This window comes from Eretmochelys imbricata, chromosome 18, assembly GCF_965152235.1.
Source record: "Eretmochelys imbricata isolate rEreImb1 chromosome 18, rEreImb1.hap1, whole genome shotgun sequence".
Lineage (NCBI taxonomy): Eukaryota > Metazoa > Chordata > Testudines > Cheloniidae > Eretmochelys > Eretmochelys imbricata.
Window position 1 is genome coordinate 22539553 of NC_135589.1, and position 22550 is coordinate 22562102.

At 52.2% G+C, this 22550-nt stretch overlaps 1 protein-coding gene across 2 annotated transcripts; it reads left to right on the top strand.

Annotated features, from left to right (window-relative positions):
- Positions 1-573: 573 nt before the first annotated feature.
- Positions 574-15153, top strand: TAS1R1 (taste 1 receptor member 1). Of its 2 annotated transcripts, XM_077837394.1 has the most exons (7): positions 574-1025; positions 2702-2820; positions 4026-4332; positions 4869-5663; positions 6395-6607; positions 7250-7370; positions 12583-15153. In XM_077837394.1, the coding sequence occupies exons 2-7, from the start codon at positions 2729-2731 to the stop codon at positions 13503-13505; spliced, it is 2451 nt and encodes an 816-aa protein (XP_077693520.1). In that variant the 5' UTR covers positions 574-1025; positions 2702-2728; the 3' UTR covers positions 13506-15153. The 2 variants fall into 2 exon arrangements, with proteins under 2 accessions (XP_077693520.1, XP_077693519.1); XM_077837393.1 differs by lacking the exon at positions 574-1025 and having other exon boundaries at positions 1851-2820.
- Positions 15154-22550: the final 7397 nt, after the last annotated feature.

The window sequence follows — 22550 nt, forward strand, 5'->3', positions numbered from 1 at the left end:
GCGAGAGTCGCCCCAGCCGGCGAGAATCGGGCGGGGTCCACGGGATCGCGCGAGACCCGACTCAAGCGCCCCCCCGCGGGGTCAGGGGGGGCGTCCAGGCCGAGGGGGGGAAGCGGGGGGGGGCAGCGGGGCCGCGACACGGTGCCCCTCCCCCCCTCCGCGCGCGGGGCCGGGACACGGTGCCCCCGGCCCCTCCCCCCCCGCCGGGCCGCCACACGGGGCCCCCGGCCCCTCCCCCCCGCCACACGGGGCCCCCGGCGGGCCGCCACACGGGGCCCCCGGCCCCTCCCCCCCGCGACACGGTGTCCCCGGCCCCTCCCCCCGCTGAGCCGCCACACGGGGCCCCCGGCCCCTCCCCCCCGCGACACGGGGCCCCCGGCCCCTCCCCCGCGCCGGGCCGCCACACGGGGTCCCCGGCCCCTCCCCCCCGCGACACGGGGCCCCCGGCCCCTCCCCCCCGCGACACGGGGCCCCCGACCCCTCCGGGCCGCCACACGGTGCCCCCGGCCTCTCCCCCCCCCCCGCGCCGAGCCGCCACACGGCCCCCCCCCCCACCGCCCAGACCCCGTAGACCCCTTCCCTGGCCTGGGGCACTAGGCGTGTGTTTGCGCCGAGGCTACTCCTTGACCCAGGGAGATGGAGCCGCAGGATGTGCTCTTGCATCCACACTAGGGGAGAGGCCAAGGCTGGGCCCAGCAAGGCAAGGCCCCGTGCAGCCCCCCTGAACTCCACTCCCTCCTGCTCTGCGCCGGGGCTTCTCCACCTGTGTTCCTTTGCGCACCTTTAACAAGTCTCAAGTGGCGGTGCAGACAGCTGTTGGCTGTATCTGTCCTTGAATCCTGTTCAGCGAGTTTTCAGTCTAAGCCTTGTGCGGACCCCGTAGACGTAGTCCACGGACCAGAGACTGAGAACCACGGCTCTATACAAACCCAGAGCGAGGGAAGGACACCACTGGGACATGAAGCGCTCTCTGGACTCTTCCCTGCACCTGCTTATTAGTGCACAAAGTCTCCAGCCCAGGGACGGTCTGTACTGATGTGTCTTGTATGTTGTAGGCACCAAAAAAAGAAAAGGCCCAGCTGCACGCTTTCCCCTCCTCGGCCTGCACTCCCCATTATCTGCTCTTCCTCAGAGTCCACCCCAAAAGGGGAGCTCATCCATAAGCATCTGTTAGACCTGTCATAAACCCCAAAGCTTATGGTCAATGAGCAGCACTTATTTGTCAAGTGCCGGCAGTGAATGTGTCCCCTTCCCCAGCAAGCTTACTGTCTCGAGCAGTGGTTCTCAAACCTTTTTTTTTTTTCCACAGACCACTTGAAAATTGCTGAGAGTCTCAGCGAACCACTTAATGATCTTTCCAAATGTTGTTTGTACCGTTAGCTAACTATTGTAAAGCGCTTTGGATAAAAGTGCTTCATAAAAAAAACCCTTAATAATTAAATTTTTTTGTTCAACAAATAAAAGCACACAACTCAACTTTCTAATGCGATGGATGTGCCCTCTCTCCCCCGCTGCAGCAGCCCCTGCACAGGGGTTGGGAAGGAGGGGGTCACTCCCTCTCTCCCCCGCCGCAGCAGCCCCTGAACTGGGGCTGGGAAGGAGGGGGGTCTCTCCCTAGCAGCTGCAGCCCTGGAGCTGGAGAAAGTCTCCTCTTTCTCTGGCCGCTGCAGCCCTGCACCTCCCAAATTCCCCCCACCCCCTCTTCTCACCCCACTGCCCTCTCCCACCTACCTGCCATTTCCCCCAAGGCCACCACCTCACCTTACATGTGCGTCTTCTCCAGGGTCCAGGCACCTAATTAGTGGAGCCATGCCTGCATAGTTCCACTAATTAGGTGGGTGGCCCTTCATTCTCTTGTGTGCAGCTGCCCAGGCGTGCACCTTAGAGGGAACGATCTGCAGACCACCTGAATGGAGCTCGCGGACCACTGGTAGTCCGCAGACCACAGTTTGAGAACCTCTGATCTAGAGAATACACATACCATATAGAGGAGGACACACAATGGTAATTTATCTTTTATTACCTTTGTGAGCCTCACTGAAGAAGCAGTTCATTAGCAGAGATTCTGATGTACATCACATACTGGCTTTCTTCTCTTTCCCCTCTCTATTACATGCAGAACATAGTGCAACATATATAGTAGTTATATAAGAACACTCCTAAATGCCCATAACAAAAGCACCACACAGCCCACTCTACTTCCTAAAACACTCCAACATCAGCTTGTTGAATGAAACTATAAAATAACTGCTCAGTTTAACGTGAGAGGGAGGTGGTAGAGAACAACTCTAGAGAGAGTATCCTCCACGAAGATCATGACCTAGTTAATTCATGCCATTTCCACTGACCACAGGGTCTGGGCTCACCTGCAGAATATTACAATAGATAAATCCCTGGTTGGTTTGTTATTTTTACCTCAAAGCAAAACTTCCTCCCTTCCTGGGAAAGTGTGAAGTCCTAGTTCCTGGGTACATGTTGTATCAGGGGCATTTGCGTATGCGTAAGCTGTCTATGTAAATAGTCCAAGGTACTTCAGGATCTGAGATCCTAACATTGTCTGAGAGGCAGTAAGTGTTGTGTCCATTATACGCTTCCCAATCCCTTCTCCAGAGAGCTCTGTGCCAACAGCATGATGCTTTCTCCTCCATTCATTTTATATTTGTATCTCTTGGCTCCATGTTATTGGGCTTTCATATGCCAGAACACGGGGCCTTCTTCTAACTTCAGGATGGACGGAGATTACACGATTGCAGGATTTTTCCGACTGCATAGCTACTCAACAACAGTGAAACCTAGACCGGAGGTTGACATATGTGACAGGTAAGTGGGAAGGGAAGGGCTTGGCGCTGCAACAAACACTACGTATCAGTACCTAGATCCTACAGTTAGTGTGTCCAAGCAGGGGGTATGCTGTAATCACTGCTTAACATGCTGTCCAGTACTATCTCATTGCTTGTGCTTGCGGTCTGTCTGCTAGATCCACCTGTTGCCTCTCATCTTAGCCTTAGATTTTAAACTCTTGGAGCAGGGCCCGTTCTGTTTTGTACAGCAGCTAGTACAGTGGGGCTCCTGCAACCTAATACAATCACAGTGACCAGAGCTTTAGAAATGTGGTTCGCCTAGATTAGACAGACACAAAGAAGGAAATCATATTTAGCAGGAATAGAAACAGGAGGGGAAATGAGCAGGAAAAAGAAGTGGAACAAGAAGTAGGAAAGCAGATATTGGACAAAGAGACCCACTGCAAATAGACAGGAAGCTGCAACAGAGAAGACCCATGGTGGGCTGGGAGTTGGGGCATGCAAGGCTCACCTCTCATTAATAAAATGACAATAGTCCAAAATATCGCAGCTTAGCTGGTGCAACTGCGGCCATTACTGAAGAAAATCTCTGCTACAACCAATATCCACTCTGTGCCATCAGAGATCTGGGGAGATGCAGGTGGTTTCTCCTCCTCTTGTGCCACCTGAGCAGGCGAAAGGGAGCAGAACAGGGCAGTGAATCTGCCCCATAGGATATTGCATAAAGAGTTGCTGATTAGGAGAGGGGCAGTGGGGATTTGAACTAATAGGTAAGATCTGATGTGTGTTGTGTAACAATAAATAGCGGGTTTCAGAGTAACAGCCGTGTTAGTCTGTATTCGCAAAAAGAAAAGGAGTACTTGTGACACCTTAGAGATTGGTTAGTAATTAATAAATTGGTTAGTCTCTAAGGTGCCACAAGTACTCCTTTTCTTTTTGATAAATAGCGGCAAACTCAGTGTAAACATACAAAAAGAAAGATGTTTGTGCTGCTGGTCTCCTCATGAATCCCCTGTGAGCAATGGTACATGTAGCAGAGGGGGGCACAGACAGGTGAAGTGATTTGTCTGAGGTCACCTAGTGTGTCAGCATTAGAACTCCAGGCTGCCTGGCTCTTGGACCACATTGTTGTTATGCCAGGCATTGCCCAGGGTGCATCTCCAAGATTCAGTGAAGCCTTCACATCTGTCTCTTGCCTCTGCAATAACACTTGTGTTTCTGCAGAGCGGCCTCTGTAAACAGCCATGGCTACCACCTGTTCCAAGCCATGAGACTCGCCATCGAGAAGATAAACAACTCCAGCAGTCTCCTCCCCAATGTCACTTTGGGCTACGAGATCTACAACACATGCTCAGAAGCTGCCAACATGTATGCAACGCTGAGTATCCTTGCCCAGAGCAGGCAGCACCATGTGGAAGTGCTCAGCAACTTCACACACTACCAGCCCAAGGCTGTGGCTTTGATAGGACCAGACAGCAGCCACTTTACCCTCACCACTGCAGCTATCCTGAGCATCCTCCTTATGCCAGAGGTAATCATTAGCTTGTCTGGAGCAATGCCAAATATACCGTAAGCGATACGTTATCTGTGGCAGGGTCAAACACAGGAGCTGATTAGGGTAATACTGATTAATCAGAAGAAGGACAGGAAGTGGGCTTGTGGTTTGGAGTGGAGGTGGCTGGAGGATCAGTGCTCCAAGCAGGTGTTGCGACCCCTATGGTCCTTTGTGGCATGTGGGACTCAGTCTCGGTGTGACTCCAGAAGAGGTTAGGCTCATTCCTAGCGCTGAAAACAACATGCAGCCATGCTGCTTACTTGGTTGTTTTTTGAATGTGTGTTGCTGCGGCTACCACTTCCACATGCCCTCCAAATACCAGTCCCCTCACGCCCACAAGAGTCACTGCTGACGCTGGTTCCTCCTGCCGGTATCGTTGCTCGGTGCCAATCGCCCCCCTGCTCCTCGGGTAATCACTGCTCAGCACTGACTTCCCGGCGGTACCAGTGCCCATCCCCCTCTGCGCAGTTTCCCAGCTGGAGACACATCCTTTCCCTGATTCCCTTTTGCAGATTAGTTACGAAGCCTCCAACGAGTTGCTGAGCCTGAAGAGCGCCTACCCCTCGTTCCTGCGCACTATCCCCAGCGACAGGCTGCAGGTCGAGGCACTAGTGCTGTTGCTGCAGGAGTTCAGGTGGAACTGGATTGCGGTGGTGGGCAGTGATGATGCCTATGGCAGGCACGGGATAAAGACCCTGAAAGAAGTGGTGGCTAAGCATGACATCTGTGCCGCCTACCAAGGAATCATCCCCATGAAGGGGGGTGCCAACAGCCCAGAGCTGAAGGAGATGCTTAGAGTCCTTGTGGAGACCGGTGTCAATGTCACCGTCGTCTTCTCCAATGTGGACAGTGCTAGAGACTTCTTTGACATGGTGGTTCAGGAGAACGTGACGCAGAAGGTGTGGCTGGGCACTGAGGCCTGGTCTCTAGCCTCAGAAGTCTGGAGCATCCCCGGCATCCACAGAATTGGCACGGTGATTGGGTTGTCAGTCAAGCAGGCAAAGCTTCCAGGATTGGAGGAATTTGAATCTGCCCATGTGAATTCAGAGAAAAGTAATGTAGCCATGTGTGCCCCTGATTTGGGTGCTGAAGGGAGCAGTGGTGGGAGCAGCAGCAATGAGAGTACCAGCCAAGGCTGCAATCAGATCTGCACAAGGTGCCACTCACTCACTTCAGCGCCCCAGACATTTGACATTTGGGCTGCCTTTAATGTGTATTCGGCGGTGTTTGCTGTGGCCCGTGGCCTGCACAACTTGCTGGGTTGCTGCTCGGGAGCGTGCAGCAAGGACAAAGTCTATCCCTGGCAGGTGAGTGGGTCACTGGGAAAGGCCCCCCGCTCTCTTGTAGACTCTTGTGAGAGTCTCCTTGTGTGAAGCTGCATGGGGGCAGCCCAGAGCTCAGGGCAGGTTTGACTATGCTGTAGTGAGAGGCAGGGGACTGGAAGTAGAAAGGAGCAGAAGTATAAGCATCTAGCAGGATGAGCAGGTGTCCAGCAGCTCCAAGATCTACCTGTGAGCTGCATGCTGTCAGAGCACCGATAAGGTTTCAAGGCTGGTGAATTGAGTCCCAGAACAGGCCAGCACGGCTCTGCCAATGGGCCTCACCCTGCTCTGGAGAGACCATCCCTAATTAGAAGAGAGGATGGATGGTAGCTGGGGGCCTCGGACACCTGGGTTCAATTCTCTGCTTCCTTATAGACTCCATGTGCCTTTGGGATGCCACTGACGGTAAAATTTTCAATGGCCCCTAAATGACTCAGATGCCTCCATCTCTTGAAAGTCAATGGGACTTAGGCATTTTTGAACAATATTCCACTAGTCTCTGTGCTTCCGTTCTCCAGCTGTAACATGGGGATAATAGCACCACCCTGCCTCCGGGTGGTGGGGGAATTCATGAGGAAGAGGAAAGCAGCAAAGACTTGAACCCTCCCACCCCGTTAAGGCCCTAACCTATCCCTGACTGGGGTCTTTGCCCAAGTGGCTGAAGCTGTGTGTGGGAATCTTGGGTCTTTTCTGTCTGTGGCCTTTTTGTTTTCCAGCTCCTGGAAAAAATCAAGCAGGTGAATTTCACTCTGCAGAATAGCAAGGTGCTTTTTGATGCCAATGGGGATCCCCTGACAGGCTATGACCTCGTCATGTGGAAGTGGACTGGCCTGACCTGGTCTTTTGATGTGATTGGGTCTTTCCTCCAAAAGCCAGGCAGACTGAACATCAACCAGGATGGAATCCTGTGGCATACAAAGGATAATCAGGTACCACAGCATCTGAGCTGCATACTGGGAAAGGAGTGGCCTCAGGAGCTTCGGGCAGTAGCACCAAACCGGGATTTTCTTAGCATTACAAACAAAACGAACCTCCCCTTATTCCTGAAACTTGACCCTGCATAAAGCTCTGTGTCCCCAGAGTTGGGGAAGCAGAATCCTGCAGGCTGGGAGGGGCCCGCCTCACCACTTCTCCTTCTGCACTGAGTCACATTTTCTGGTCATGGTCAGGTCTGCTGCATCTCCACGGGTCTTTCCCTTAGCAGGGTGAAGATGGGGCGCTCAGCATCTCAGGGTGCAGGCTCTGCAACAATCAGGGCTGGCAGTACTAGGAACAGACAGCTGACAGGCTCTTGCTTGCATCTTAATTTTCAGAAAAAGCTCTCTCAGGAAGAACCCCCCCAGGTATGCCCTTGTGCTGCCCCTGCACACTGCCCCTGCATCCCATCCGCAGTCCTGACCCCTTTCCTGGACATTAAGATGCCTAGAAATATAAGGAACAGCCCTCTGGTGAGCAGCCTGCGCTGGTCCCAGGAACTCAGCTCTGCTCGGTCAGTGCTGTTTCCTAGCGGGCCCTAGCTGTGATGGGGGCTTTCTCTTGGCAGGCCTGACCCTTGCTGTGCTTTCATTTAGGTGCCTATGTCAGCTTGTTCAAAGGTCTGCGTAAAAGGAGAGAAGAGGATGCAGGTGGGGCTTCACCAATGCTGCTTTGACTGTGTGGCCTGCCCCGCAGGAACCTTCCTGAACAGCAGCGGTCAGTAGAACCTGAGGCAGCTCCTCACAGGGGTCACAGCCAGGGCAAGCTGGTTAATCTTGTTCTGCCATTCCTGTGTTCCTATCCTATGCACCTGGCTCCATGCTCCTCTTGGACACGCTTACTCCAGCCCTTCTCTGTGCTCCTTGCTTTCTCCTTCTCCTCCATCCTGGCTGCAGCAGTTTTCTCTTCTCCTTCTCCCATTCCCTTCCCCTTCCTCTTGCGGGGGCCTGATGACTAGCGTTTGAGATGCAAATGGCCCAGTGCAGCTTGCGCTCTGACTTCTCCATTTGAATAGCTCTCAGAAGGGCTGCTGTGCTGTGAGTATGTAAATTCCGGGTCTCCCCCCACAGCACCGAGTGCTGGCTCCAGTGCACTCCTGGCTAGTGCTGGGAAGCTGTGGTTTCAGATGGTTGCCGGGAATCAGATGAACAGGTGAGCTGAAGCTGCCTGACTCCTCTCACTGTGAGCTTTGGGTGGGGGGAGGCAGGTGTGACAGCTGCTGCCTGCCCTGGGAGGAAGAGCCTGCCCACTGTTGTCTTTGTCCTGTTGATGGGGCAGGCAGACAGACAAACCCAGAAAGAATGAGCAGCCCCAGGTGGCAATAAACACCAGGGTGAAATTTGGTTAGTGGCTAGTCGATGGTGCTGGAAGTGATATGAAAATGCTTGGGTGCTGGGGGCCAGGTGATGCCCAGGGCTGACTGCAGGATTAGCTGATCCCCGCTGTGCCAGCCACAAATGCAAACCTATGGCAAGAGAAAGTCTTCAGCCCCTTCACTCTCGCTCAGTAGATGCCAGCAAACTCCACGTTCCACTAGAGCATGAGCTTTGGGCAACCACCAACAGTGAAGAGCCTCAGGAGTAAGTTACTCAGTGGCCTGGCTGTGTGAACAGCCCTGCACCTAACTAGCAGTTGGAGGAGAGAGCAGCTGCTGCAGACATGCCAGCCTTTGTGGGGCTGTTGCATCTGCTGGAGCCCACATCACACGTCCCTGCAGACTAGCTGCATGAGCTGTGTACTTTACCTCAACCAGGACTCCAGCTGGGACCCAGGTGGTCTGTAAGCCTTAGTTCACTCAGCTAAGCCAACAGCAGCTACTGCCCCTGACTAAGCTGGGGGGAGCCGTGCTGAGGGAGGCCACTCTATAGATGAGTGGATGAGCTATTACCAGCAGGAGAGTGAGTTTGTGTGTGTATGGGGGTGGGTTTTTGGAGGGGGGTGAGGGAGTGAGAGAACCTGGATTTGTGCAGGAAATGGCCTAACTTCATTATCATGCACATTGTGTAAAGAGTTGTCACTTTGGATGGGCTATCACCAGCAGGAGAGTGAATTTGTGTGGGGGGGTGGAGGGTGAGAAAACCTGGATTTGTGCTGGAAATGGCTTTTAGATAAGCTATTACCAGCAGGACAGTGGGGTGGGAGGAGGTATTGTTTCATATTCTCTGTGTATATATAGAGTCTGCTGCAGTTTCCACGGTATGCATCTGATGAAGTGAGCTGTAGCTCACGAAAGCTCATGCTCAAATAAATTCGTTAGTCTCTAAGGTGCCACAAGTACTCCTTTTCTTTCTGCGAATACAGACTAACACGGCTGTTACTCTGAAACCTGTCATTATGCAAGGCACTGCATTTAGCCGTATGGAGTGGAAATCTATCAACTGCATGAAAAAACTTGCACAGATACAGACAGACATCATCTTCCTTTCCAAATGCAAACAGATGGACATCGTACCAAAAGGACTGAAGGTAAAAAATCCATTACAATCTACATACCACACAGACTATGCTGACAGCTTGTGCCACACGCTCTCAAAGAAACTGCGGAATCACCTGATCAACATCCTCTACAGCAAACAGGGACAGATTAAGAATGAGCTCTCAAAAATGGATACTCTCATAAAAAACCAACCTTCCACACAAACTTCCTCGTGGCTGGATTTTACTAAAACTAGACAAGCCATTTACAACGCACACTTTGCTTCTCTACAAAAGAAAAAGGACACTAAACTTTCTAAACTACTACATGCTACAAGGGGCCACAGCAATGGTTCCCTCAACCCACCTAGCAATATTGTTAACCTATCCAACTATACTCTCAGCCCAGCAGAAGCAGCTGTTCTATCTCGGGGCCTCTCCTTCTGCCCCTCCACCCCCATGAACATGATACAGTTCTGTGGTGACCTAGAATCCTATTTTCGACGTCTCCGACTCAAGGAATATTTCCAAAATACCTCTGAACAACATACTAATCCACAGAGGTCTCCCTACCAACACTACAGAAAGAAGGATTCTAGGTGGACTCCTCCTGAAGGTCGAAACAGCAGACTGGACTTCTACATAGAGTGCTTCCGCCGACGTGCACGGGCTGAAATTGTGGAAAAGCAGCATCACTTGCCCCATAATCTCAGCCATGCGGAACGCAATGCCATCCACAGCCTCAGAAACAACTCTGACATCATAATCAAAAAGGCTGACAAAGGAGGTGCTGTTGTCATCATGAATAGGTCGGAATATGAACAAGAGGCTGCTCGGCAGCTCTCCAACACGAGTTTCTACAAGCCATTACCCTCTGATCCCACTGAGAGTTACCACAAGCAACTACAGCATTTGCTCAAGAAACTTCCTGAAAAAGCACAGGATCAAATCCGCACAGACACACCCCTGGAACCCCGACCTGGGATATTCTATCTACTACCCAAGATCCATAAACCTGGAACTCCTGGGCGCCCCATCATCTCAGGCATTGGCACCCTGACAGCAGGATTGTCTGGCTATGTAGACTCCCTCCTCAGGCCCTACGCTACCAGCACTCCCAGCTACCTTCGAGACACCACTGACTTCCTGAGGAAACTTCAATCCATCGGTGATCTTCCTGATAACACCATCCTGGCCACTATGGATGTAGAAGCCCTCTACACCAACATTCCACACAAAGATGGACTACAAGCCGTCAGGAACACTATCCCCGATAATGTCACGGCTAACCTGGTGGCTGAACTTTGTGACTTTGTCCTTACCCATAACTATTTCACATTTGGGGACAATGTATACCTTCAGATCAGCGGCACTGCTATGGGTACCCGCATGGCCCCACAGTATGCCAACATTTTTATGGCTGATTTAGAACAACGCTTCCTCAGCTCTCGTCCCCTAAAGCCCCTACTCTACTTGCGCTATATTGATGACATCTTCATCATCTGGACCCATGGAAAAGAAGCCCTTGAGGAATTCCACCATGATTTCAACAATTTCCATCCCACCACCAACCTCAGCCTGGTCCAGTCCACACAAGAGATACACTTCCTGGACACTACAGTGCTAATAAACAATGGTCACATAAACACCACCCTATACCGGAAACCTACTGACCGCTATTCCTACCTGCATGCCTCCAGCTTTCACCCTGACCACACCACACGATCCATCGTCTACAGCCAAGCTCTGCGATACAACCGCATTTGCTCCAACCCCTCAGACAGAGACAAACACCTACAAGATCTCTGTCAAGCTTTCTTACAACTACAATACCCACCTGCGGAAGTAAAGAAACAGATTGATAGAGCCAGAAGAGTTCCCAGAAGTTACCTACTACAGGACAGGCCTAACAAAGAAAATAACAGAACGCCACTAGCCGTCACCTTCAGCCCCCAACTAAAACCCCTCCAACGCATTATTAAGGATCTACAACCTATCCTAAAGGATGACCCAACACTCTCACAAATCTTGGGAGACAGGCCAGTCCTTGCCTACAGACAGCCCCGCAACCTGAAGCAAATACTCACCAACAACCACATACCACACAACAGAACCACTAACCCAGGAACTTATCCTTGCAACAAAGCCCGTTGCCAATTGTGCCCACATATCTATTCAGGGGACACCATCACAGGGCCTAATAACATCAGCCACACTATCAGAGGCTCGTTCACCTGCACATCCACCAATGTGATTTATGCCATCATGTGCCAGCAATGCCCCTCTGCCATGTACATTGGTCAAACTGGACAGTCTCTACGTAAAAGAATAAATGGACACAAATCAGATGTCAAGAATTATAACATTCATAAACCAGTCGGAGAACACTTCAATCTCTCTGGTCACGCAATCACAGACATGAAGGTCGCTATCTTAAAACAAAAAAACTTCAAATCCAGACTCCAGCGAGAAACTGCTGAATTGGAATTCATTTGCAAATTGGATACTATTAATTTAGGCTTAAATAGAGACTGGGAGTGGCTAAGTCATTATGCAAGGTAGCCTATTTCCTCTTGTTTTTTCCTACCCCCCCCCCCCGATGTTCTGGTTTAACTTGGATTTAAACTTGGAGAGTGGCCAGTTTGGATGAGCTATTACCAGCAGGAGAGTGAGTTTGTGTGTGTATGGGGGTGGGTTTTTGGAGGGGGGTGAGGGAGTGAGAGAACCTGGATTTGTGCAGGAAATGGCCTAACTTCATTATCATGCACATTGTGTAAAGAGTTGTCACTTTGGATGGGCTATCACCAGCAGGAGAGTGAATTTGTGTGGGGGGGTGGAGGGTGAGAAAACCTGGATTTGTGCTGGAAATGGCTTTTAGATAAGCTATTACCAGCAGGACAGTGGGGTGGGAGGAGGTATTGTTTCATATTCTCTGTGTATATATAGAGTCTGCTGCAGTTTCCACGGTATGCATCTGATGAAGTGAGCTGTAGCTCACGAAAGCTCATGCTCAAATAAATTCGTTAGTCTCTAAGGTGCCACAAGTACTCCTTTTCTTTCTGCGAATACAGACTAACACGGCTGTTACTCTGAAACTCTATAGACCAGAGCTCTCCCATTCCAATTCCTTTCCATATCCTGCCACAGACACCCCAGTGGTCTCATAGGACCATTAATGTCACGGGAATTGCACCCACTCACTCTAGGGCTGAGGCCTTAGGATTTGTCACCTTTTATACTGTCTCATTAAACCTTGTTTGGAGGTGGTGCACATTGATCCCAGGTCATTAAAGACCCTAAGGCACTTTACATAAGGGCTGAGTTGTTATCCCCAGCATCTGTGCTCCACCTCAGAGGTAACTGCATCCCAGTGGTGAGTGATCCCTGTACACAGCTTGTTAAGTGTTTTGGGATCCTTTCAGGCATGAGGTGCTATAAGGTGGCAGATCATTATTACCATAACCAGCATGGTGTGTGAGCAGCATCTCCGCTCTTCCATTCCCTTCCTCTGCAGACCTCTACAATTGCCAGCCCTGTGGGACAGATCAGTGGGCCCCAATGAAGAGTGAAATCTGCTTGAATCGGACCACCGAATTTCTGTCCTGGGCTGACCCCGTCTCCTGGGCCTTGCTGACTGCCATCACCCTTCTGCTGCTGCTGCTGGCAGGGACAACTGCCCTCTTTGCCCAGAACCTCACCACGCCAGTGGTCAAGTCGGCAGGCGGCAGAATGTGCTTCCTCATGCTGGGCGCTCTGATCTGTGCCTGCTGCAGCCTCTACTGCTACTTTGGGGAGCCCACCTGGCACACGTGTCTGCTGAGGCTGCCCATCTTCTCCATTAGCTTCACCATTTGCCTCTCGTGCATTGCAACCCGTGCCTTCCAGATCGTCTGCATCTTCAAACTGGCGTCTAAGTGGCCTGCCTTCTATAGAGCCTGGGTGAAGCACAACGGACCCAACCTGTTCATCGGAGCCTGCACAGCCACCCAGGTGGCGATGTGCCTGGTCTCGCTCAGCATCAATCCCTCAGTGCCCAGGAAGGACTACACGACCTTTGTGACAATGACCATCTTCCAGTGCTCGGAAGATGATGCTGTGTGGGGGCTGCTCTACAACACAATGCTCAGTATCTGCTGCTTTGTCATCAGCTACATGGGGAAGGACCTGCCTGAGAACTACAACGAGGCCAAGTGCATCACCTGCAGCCTGCTTATCAACTTAGTCAGCTTCGTCTGCTATCTCACCACCTACGTCTTCTACCATGGCAAGTACCTGGTGGCCATCACTGTGCTGTCCAACCTGTCCACCCTGTCTGGGATCTTTGGAGGCTACTTCCTCCCCAAGGGCTACATCATCCTCTTCCGAGCGGAGCTCAACACCACTGAGCACTTCCAGATGTCTATCCAGAGTTACACCAGGAAGAGCAGCTCAGACTGAGCCCACAGGCGGGGGCGCAGGGAGACTTTGGGATTTATATGGGGTGGGTGGGGGGAGGTCCCTCACAGCTGTTGAATTCTGTGCTCTCAGCATCCCACTGTGGAGGAAGAGGGTGTGACAGAGATCTGTGCAGGGAGCTGCAGGGGGCCTCTAGTGGGAGCTGGGGATGAGATGGGCGGTGCGGAGGGGTGGAGTGAAATGAGCTCAGGCCTGTGACTACCTGCCACCAGTAACTGATCCTGCTGGGCTGCGAGGTGAGAGTAGCTGTGTGGGAGTTGGGATGCAGGGGGTATTGGGCAACATACCCTGCAGGGGGCACATGGGAGCACGCAGGCCACATGGGGTCTGTGCTGTGGGAGGTGGCAGCAAGAACAGGACAGACTGGAGAGCTCCCATGTTTCAGTTAGAACAAGCGTTGACAAAGCTGGGCCTGTGGCCTTGCCTCACTCCCAGCCAGCCTGTGGGGTCAGGGACAACTCATCTGCCATGCTCTTCATCTTCCCTGTGAGTGGAAGGCCGGCCCTGTGACAGAGCCATGTGCAGGGGGCCTGTGCAGGGCACAGAGGTTGTGACCCCACAGCCTAGTGGGTGAGGGAGTTTAGGGGCAGTGAGGTCAGCCCGGGGCAGTAATGCTTTGCTCTCCCCTTTCGTGGCTCCTTCCCACCTCCAGCCCTCCAAGGGACAGAGCTTCCCAGAGCCGCATCCAGACCAGTCCTGCTGCCAGCACCAGGGCTGCACTTCGTGGCAGCACAAGACTGGCTCCATGAGCTAGTGCACATCCTTAGCCAGGCTCCGTGGCTCCAGCATTTCAGGAGCACTAACTCCCACTGTTACACCCTGCATGGAATCCTCATAGCCACAAGATGGCAGCCCTGCATGCCACCTGCCCAGCTGCAGCGTAAGTTGCAGGTCACAGACCTGGAGACAACAGCAGGTCCCAAGGGGGCCACATCCTCCAAGACAAGACTGCTGTAGGGCATGGGGAATGGAATGGAAAAGAGAGGCACAAAACCAGATGGCACAAGTCATTATACTTTATCCTGGCTCTTAAACACCTACCCTCAAGAGACAGATCTGGGCTTCTCTTTTCTCCCTACTAAATGGATGGAATACCTGGTGAGTGGGGCTGGGTGGGGGACGGGATCCCCATGAGCCCAGCACCTCGGAACAGGAGGCTCTTGACAATTTGCTCATGCCCCTGGAACTGAGTGGCCTGATAGTCTCTCAGGCTGGTTACCCAAGAGACGTGAGAACAGCTTCCTGGGAGGCTTGGACCACTGGCTTTGTCAGCTCAAGGTGGAAAAGGAGGGGCTGAGCACACTGGCCAGCCTAGGATAAAAACGCCCCTTTTCTCTCGGGTGCTGATATGGGTAGAGAGGGGGGCTAGGAACATGCTGCTGTTTCTCAGCACCAGGCACCCAGCACCTACGCACAGGCTCATTCCCTCCCACGGGACACTATGGGACACTGAGCAGAGGTAACTTACATAGCGGGCACTCAGATCCAGTCCTCATGCTCTTCTCCCTCAGCATCTGAAGCCATTTCACTGTGCCCTCAGCGCCTCCCTCTCGCCTGCCCCACAAAGTTCCGACCTTAAGTACTATTTTGTCAGATAATTTTTATTGTTAAACTGCCATTAAATATAATACAGGAGAAAAAACACAAATGTCTCTCCAAAAACAGGTGACAACAGCACCCAAATGGCCAACAACAGTCAATCAAACTTCACTGGAAACTCACTCACTGTTGCATTACAGCCCATAGTTAGCCCCGCTCCTACCCCTGGGGAGTTACAAGAGCCTTTGCCAACAGTGGCATGGTGACTGGCTGCAAGCTGCGATTCCCAGGGCCTGCTGGATTTGCCCAGGGAGGCTGAATGCAGATTTTTGCACCTCTTTCAGGGTGAGTCACTCAGTTGTCAGTTTCAGCTGAGAGCATCCAGGGGAATAACATCTGCCGCCATGTGTATGAGGTTCCCTTCCAGCCAAGTATGCCAGCAATGACCAAGGGGATGGAGCTGTTCTGCCTGGAGCAGTTTATAACCTGTCCCTCAATGACAAGGGCCTCTTTCTGCCAGGGCCTCCAAAGCCCCTCTGCGTTCCCTGCGGCTCTGGGACAGGCTCCCACCCTGCACTCAGCAGTTTGCTATTTGTTGCCTCATGCTCCCCAAGTGATGCAAACTGCAGTGCCTCCTGCAAACTCCAGGCCTAACCTCCACTGTGCTGGGAAAGTGCTCCCCTGTGGATGGGCAGGAAGCCAACCGAGCTTTCTGAATGAGATACGCAGGCTGTTTGTCTTCCTTGGATGCCCAGAGCACACTAGTCACCTCCTTGCTCCAAAGAGCTCCTATTCTTAGCTCAGTGACACAATAAGGTCATCACCAAGGTCTGTGGTGGGAGGGAGCCTGGGGAGAGGAAGGACGATGATGCCAATAACACAGTCATGCTGGGATGCAGAAAGACGTGCACACACAAGGAACGGGCTACTGAGGGAATTTGCACAAATATCACATGCTCACCCCCTCATCGCACACTCACCTCCCCCATTTCACACTCTGCTCACTCACATAGGTCAATGGGCTACAGGGTGTCTCTCTGGATTCACGGCCAGGCTTACGGCTTTTTCAGGGAACAGTTTTATTCTTCACTATAAAATCTAGGCCAAACAGCAAAAACCACCAAACTCCCACCCCTAGTTCTGGCCACCATGGGCTCCTGCTCCCAGAGGCTTTTCCCCTTGGGTCTCTTAACACTTAGAGGGAACAACACACTGCATTGCAGCCTTCAGCAGAAGCCCATCTCCATCCTTCCCAACTGAGGCAAAGTCTTCACTACCACTTCAGTATAACTTTTTCACATGTAAGTTACACCTAAGCGCCGGTGTGGACGGTCCTATGTCGGCAGGAGAGCATCTCCCAGTGCCTCTCGCAGAGGTGGATTCATTGTGCCGACAGGAGAGCTCTCTCCCGTTGGCCTAGGGTGTCTTTGGCAGATGCACGGCTGTGGCTTGGTTGCAGCTGTGCCTATGTAGTGCTTCTAGTGTAGACTAGCCCTGAGTCACCTGGTGGCTTGATAATCCCTTACTCCCTTCCCAGATGGGCCTGATAGTTGAACAGGGCTACTTGGCACAGGTGCCGACTCCGTGGGTGCTCTGGGGCTGGAGCACCCCTTGGGAAAAATTGGTGGGTGTTCTGTACCCACCGGCAGCTCCCTGCCCCGCCCCAGCTCACCTCCGCCTCTGTCTCCTCCCCTGGGCGCGCCGCGTCCCTCTTCTCCCCCCCTCCCTCCCAGCGTTTGCCACCGCAAAACAGCTGTTTCCTTGTAGAAGTTCCTGCTCCTAGTAAGTGGAATTACTGAGCCCTGAGACTACCAGAGCAAGACAGGCTGCAGATTTTATACAATGGACCAGATTCTGAGACTCCCACTTGTATTAAGTAGCACCTTACTCAGCAAACAGTCCTACTGACTTAGATGGGCCCTGTCATGGAGCGAAGTGCTACTCAACCTGAAATAGGAGAGCAGAATCTGGCCTAATAGCTGCACAGATTTTGGAATAGTACCAAGCTCATCACATGGAAGGATATTTTAATGAGGAGTCCTTGTAACATACTTAAAGGCTCCCCATGTCCAGCCCAGAACCCTTGGCAGGAAGCTTTCTGCTCTCCCATAGCTGAAGCTTATTTTATTCCTTGTCTATTAAGCTGTCATTGCTAACTGTAGCTATTGCAAACATTCTGTGCTGCAGAATGCAAATGGTGGGTTGTTACAATGTTTCATGAGCTGCCAGACTCAATAAAAAGAAATCGCTAATGACAGCCCGTTTAATTACAGATTCTCCTTTTTTAGGTCACAACTGAATATTCACTGAGTCAACCAGAGGGAGCAGGGCTGCAATAACTAAGTCACAGCAAATACCAAAGGTGGTCAGTCCCTCCATATGGACGTCAAATGCTAGCAAGTAACCGACTCTCCACGAAACAGCTCTATGCATAGGCCTGGAAAGGTGTCCATGGTGCTAAATGCAGGAGTCTAAATAAAGCCTCCAGCTGATTCCCCGCTGATTCCCCTTAGCAACAGAGACCCAGGTCAGGCAGAGTCCACATGCTATAGCATGTTGTGCTCAGTGAGAGGAGAGTTTGATGCTCTGAAGCCTCTGGCTTTTGAGAAACACAAATCCACGTTAATTAATATCCACATGAAAAATGACAGCTATTGTGATAGGAGTCCCTGTGAGTGATCGAGGTCCTGACATGGCCTTCGTGCCTGCCCATCCGAGCACCTCAGAGTCATTCATGGATCTTTATACTCACTACATTGCTGGGAGGGTGTGGAGCATTAGCCCCGTTTACACTGGGGTAGATCAGCACAAACAACAAGGAGTCCTTGTGGCACCTTAGAGACTAACACATGTATTTGGGCATAAGCTTTCGTGGGCTAGGACCCACTTCATCAGATGCATGGAGTGGAAAATACAGGAGCAGGTATAAATACATGAAAAGATGTGATTTGCCTTACCAAGTGTGAGGTCAGTCTAACAAGATAATTCAATTGACAGCAGGATACCAAGGGAGGAAAAATAACTTTTGCAGTGGTAATGAGAGTGGCCCATTTCAGACAGTTGACAAGAAGGTGTGAGTAACAGTAGGTGGAAATTAGTATTGGGGAAATTAGGTTTAGGTTTTGTAATGTAGATTAGGTGACTGCTCCCAAGTGGCTGAGCTGAGAACTGAAGTCAGGTCTGTTGTGTGGCAGGTCAGTGCCCCATCCTCAAGGCATCCTTCCTAAATGACACACAGCACCATCCCCAGACTTAATAATGAACTGTACTGAAAACATGCAACAACTTCTGGCATCTTCACCAACACCAATTTTTTTTTAAAAACAGTGATTTCAGCCAACAGAGATGATTGCACAGAAGGGTCTCCTAGCACAGGGCCAATGCCACACAGACTGTGCAAATCAAGAGAGGTAGAAACTTACATAAATGGCCCCTTCTGGATGAACAAAGCAGGCATTTGGTGCCCAGACCAGTAATAGCGCGCACAATAGCATTCCCATATCACCATTCAGAGAGTGCAATTTAGACAGCAATGCTTCAAAGTTTGGCCCAAGCAGAAGGGAGAAGTCTGACGGGAATATACATAAGAGTCAAGCACTGGAAGGAAAGGGCTCCTGAAGGAGAACCTTGACCCCAGAAGTTAAAAAACAAAAACTAAAAGTCCTGGACCAGGGCACTCATGCCCCATAAGAGCTGCCCTGTGGAGACTTTACTGGCCCATTGCAAAAACACTCACCAAAGACCCACCCCAGGCAGCACTGCTCACTTTGCTCAGCTGATACCAGTCCTTCCGAAAGCAGAGCTGGAGGCTTTATAGTACACTGGCATCCTAAAAGGAGGCTCTTCCTGACTCCCAGGATATCTGAGAAGGTAAAAAAAAGTCAGGGATGGGAAGGGCTTTGGCAGTGCAGTGAGAATCCTCTGCCCATCTCTGATGCCCTCCACCCGAGGATCTCAAAGCAACTTATAAGTATTAATTAACCAACACTCCCAACCCTCTCTAAGGCCATTGTGGCTAGCATTACTATCCCCCTTTCACAGATGTGAGGAACAAGACGGAGAGGTTACGAGACTTGCCCACAGCCAACAAGAAGTCAGTGCTGGGAACAGAACCCAGGCTTCCTGACTCCTGGTCCTGTACTTTAGCTAATAGGAGATACTTCCTCTCTGAATAATGTACCAGGGACGAAGACAATAAGCACACACAATGCCCTCTCCTCTTCAGGTGACAGTAGCCAGAGAGGCTGTGTTCACATGCAGCATACTCTAATGGAGAAGCTGTCTAACACACTCCTTGATTTATTTAGTGCTGCTGGCAGGACCCCAGCAACAGGCAGTAAAGCTGTTTTCCACACCATCAGGCTCCATTTCAGGATCTAATACCCTGGTATTGTCTACAAGCCACTGCACTGGGTGCAGCACACCCAGTCCTCTGGAGAGAGAAAACACCACAGGCTGTTCACAGGCAACCAAGGCATCCAGGAATGCCAACATAACTCTCCCTGAGGCCTTGCATCAGTTTAACTAAATGGGTTTAATATCACTGACAATATGCTGACAAGATCTAAAGTGGAAGCCTGCCATTTGAGAGAGACATCCATTATCATACATAAATAAAGGAGAACAGTGGCCCTGCAGGATTCCAGCCAGACTCCAGAAAGTTGCTGGGTTTCCCTTGTGACAACAGCTCTGTGCATTATTTCACTGAACTCCTTGATGCAGAAACACACACACACAAAGCCTGCCCCCCCCCCCCCCAGATGTTCTGGTTTAACTTGGATTTAAACTTGGAGAGTGGTCAGTTTGGATGAGCTATTACCAGCAGGAGAGTGAGTTTGTGTGTGTATGGGGGTGGGTTTTTGGAGGGGGGTGAGGGAGTGAGAGAACCTGGATTTGTGCAGGAAATGGCCTAACTTGATTATCATGCACAATGTGTAAAGAGTTGTCACTTTGGATGGGCTGTCACCAGCAGGAGAGTGAATTTGTGTGCGGGGGTGGAGGGTGAGAAAACCTGGATTTGTGCTGGAAATGGCCTAACCTGATGATTACTTTAGATAAGCTATTACCAGCAGGACAGTGGGGTGGGAGGAGGTATTGTTTCATATTCTCTGTGTATATATAAAGTCTGCTGCAGTTTCCACGGTATGCATCTGATGAAGTGAGCTGTAGCTCACGAAAGCTCATGCTCAAATAAATTGGTTAGTCTCTAAGGTGCCACAAGTACTCCTTTTCTTTTTGCGAATACAGACTAACATGGCTGTTACTCTGAAACAAAGCAAAAGGTAATTCTGATCCATATCAGAGGTCAGAAGACAGTGATTCCTTCCAGACCTTTCAGGCACATACTCAACCCACAACAGCAAATGAGTGTTCATTCTTCCCACAGCTGAGAAGATGAGGGGTCGGATTAACAGCAGCAGTGAGCAGCTCAGGAGGCTCCTGCACAGAGATACCAAGGACCAAAAACCACATCCTCAAACTGGAGAAAGCAGACATTCTGATCGTAAAGTGAAATGAACCATCAAAGCTATGCACGGGTCTCATTGTCTGTTGGTGAGAGTTGGTGCAGCTATTTTGCCTTCAGTGGAGCTACACCAGTTAACACCAGAAGAAAATTTGATCCCAGAACTTGAAACTTCAAATTCTGGGCCGTCCATACTGGGTGTCACACAGCCCTCTCTGAAAAGATTCTCAGCCTCAGCTACACTATGGTTTGCAGCCTCTCGCTAACACATCGCTAAAACCCACTTCATCGGATGCATAGAGTGGAAAATACAGGAGCAGGTATAAATACACAGCACATGAAAAGATGGGAGTTGCCTTACCAAGAGGGGGATCAGTTGGTAAGGCAACTCCCATCTTTTCACGTATTTATACCTGCTCCTGTATTTTCCACTCCATGCATCCGATGAAGTGGGTTTTAACCCATGAAAGCTTATGCCCAAATAAATGTGTTAGTCTCTATGGTGCCTCAAGGACTCCTCGTTGTTTTTGCTGATAGAGACTAACACAGCTCCCACTCTGAAACCAGAAGCCTTTTAGATGGTCTCTGGGGAATCGCTCCCTGGAGTTCACACTTGCTCCTCTCTTGTGCTTTCTGACAAATCCCATGACCCATGGTCCTCCTTTAAGTCTGGTTCCCTTTCAGTGGCATCGAGAGCCAGCACCCCTCACCCCTCCATGAACCTGCAGGAACCTCGAGAATTTGTTTGCTCTCCAGAGGGGCCAGGGCTGTGATCACTCAAGGCTTTCTTCCCGTGGAGAGCAGGGTTACATCGTCCACCCTGCTCAGGGGCTCCGGGCACAGTACTAGGCCAAAGCCAGCTGCCACAGGCACGGCCAGCGGCTCCCTCCGCCATCGCCCGGCAGGAACAGCGCAGGGACCACAGTGAGCCCGGCTGCAGCACCCCCCAGGGCACGGCTTGCTGCTGGGGGGCGGGGGGGGCAACGGGTTTGCCCCTGGTCATGGGGGGGGAATTGGGGACAGGGCTCAGCTGTGCCCCCCGGCTCACAACCCAGGCAACGCCCAAGAGCCTCCCAGGCCCCGCGCTACCCCTAGCCCCACAACCCACCCCCCATGACCCCATCCTCGCTCCCCCCTTCAGTCCCCCCAGACCCCCCAATGACCCCCAATCTAGCTCCCCTTCAGCCCCCTCCCCCCATGACCCCCATCCTCGCTCCTCCCTTCAGTCCCCCCAGACCCTCCTGTGACCCCCATCCTCGCTCCTCCCTTCAGTCCCCCCAGACCCCCCAATGACCCCCAATCTAGCTCCCCCTTCAGCCCCCTCCCCCCATGACCCCCATCCTCGCTCCTCCCTTCAGTCCCCCCAGACCCTCCTGTGACCCCCATCCTCGCTCCTCCCTTCAGTCCCCCCAATGACCCCCAATCTAGCTCCCCCCTTCAGCCCCCTCCCCCCCATGACCCCCATCCTCACTCCCCCCTTCAGTCCCCCCAGACCTCCCAATGACCCCCAATCTAGCTCCCCCCTTCAGTCCCCCCGGGACCCCCATCCTCGCTCCCCCCTTCAGTCCCCCCAGACCCCCCAATGACCCCCAATCTAGCTCCCCCTTCAGCCCCCTCCCCCCATGACCCCCATCCTCGCTCCTCCCTTCAGTCCCCCCAGACCCTCCTGTGACCCCCATCCTCGCTCCTCCCTTCAGTCCCCCCAGACCCCCCAATGACCCCCAATCTAGCTCCCCCTTCAGCCCCCTCCCCCCATGACCCCCATCCTTGCTCCTCCCTTCAGTCCCCCCAGACCCTCCTGTGACCCCCATCCTCGCTCCTCCCTTCAGTCCCCCCAGACCCCCCAATGACCCCCAATCTAGCTCCCCCCTTCAGTCCCCCCGGGACCCCCATCCTCGCTCCCCCCTTCAGTCCTCCGCCCCCCCCGGGACCCCCATCCTCGCTCCCCCCCTTCGGTCCCCCCATCCCCCGTCGGGACTCACAGGCCCCGCCCCGCCCCGTCACGTCACGTCACGTCCGGCGCT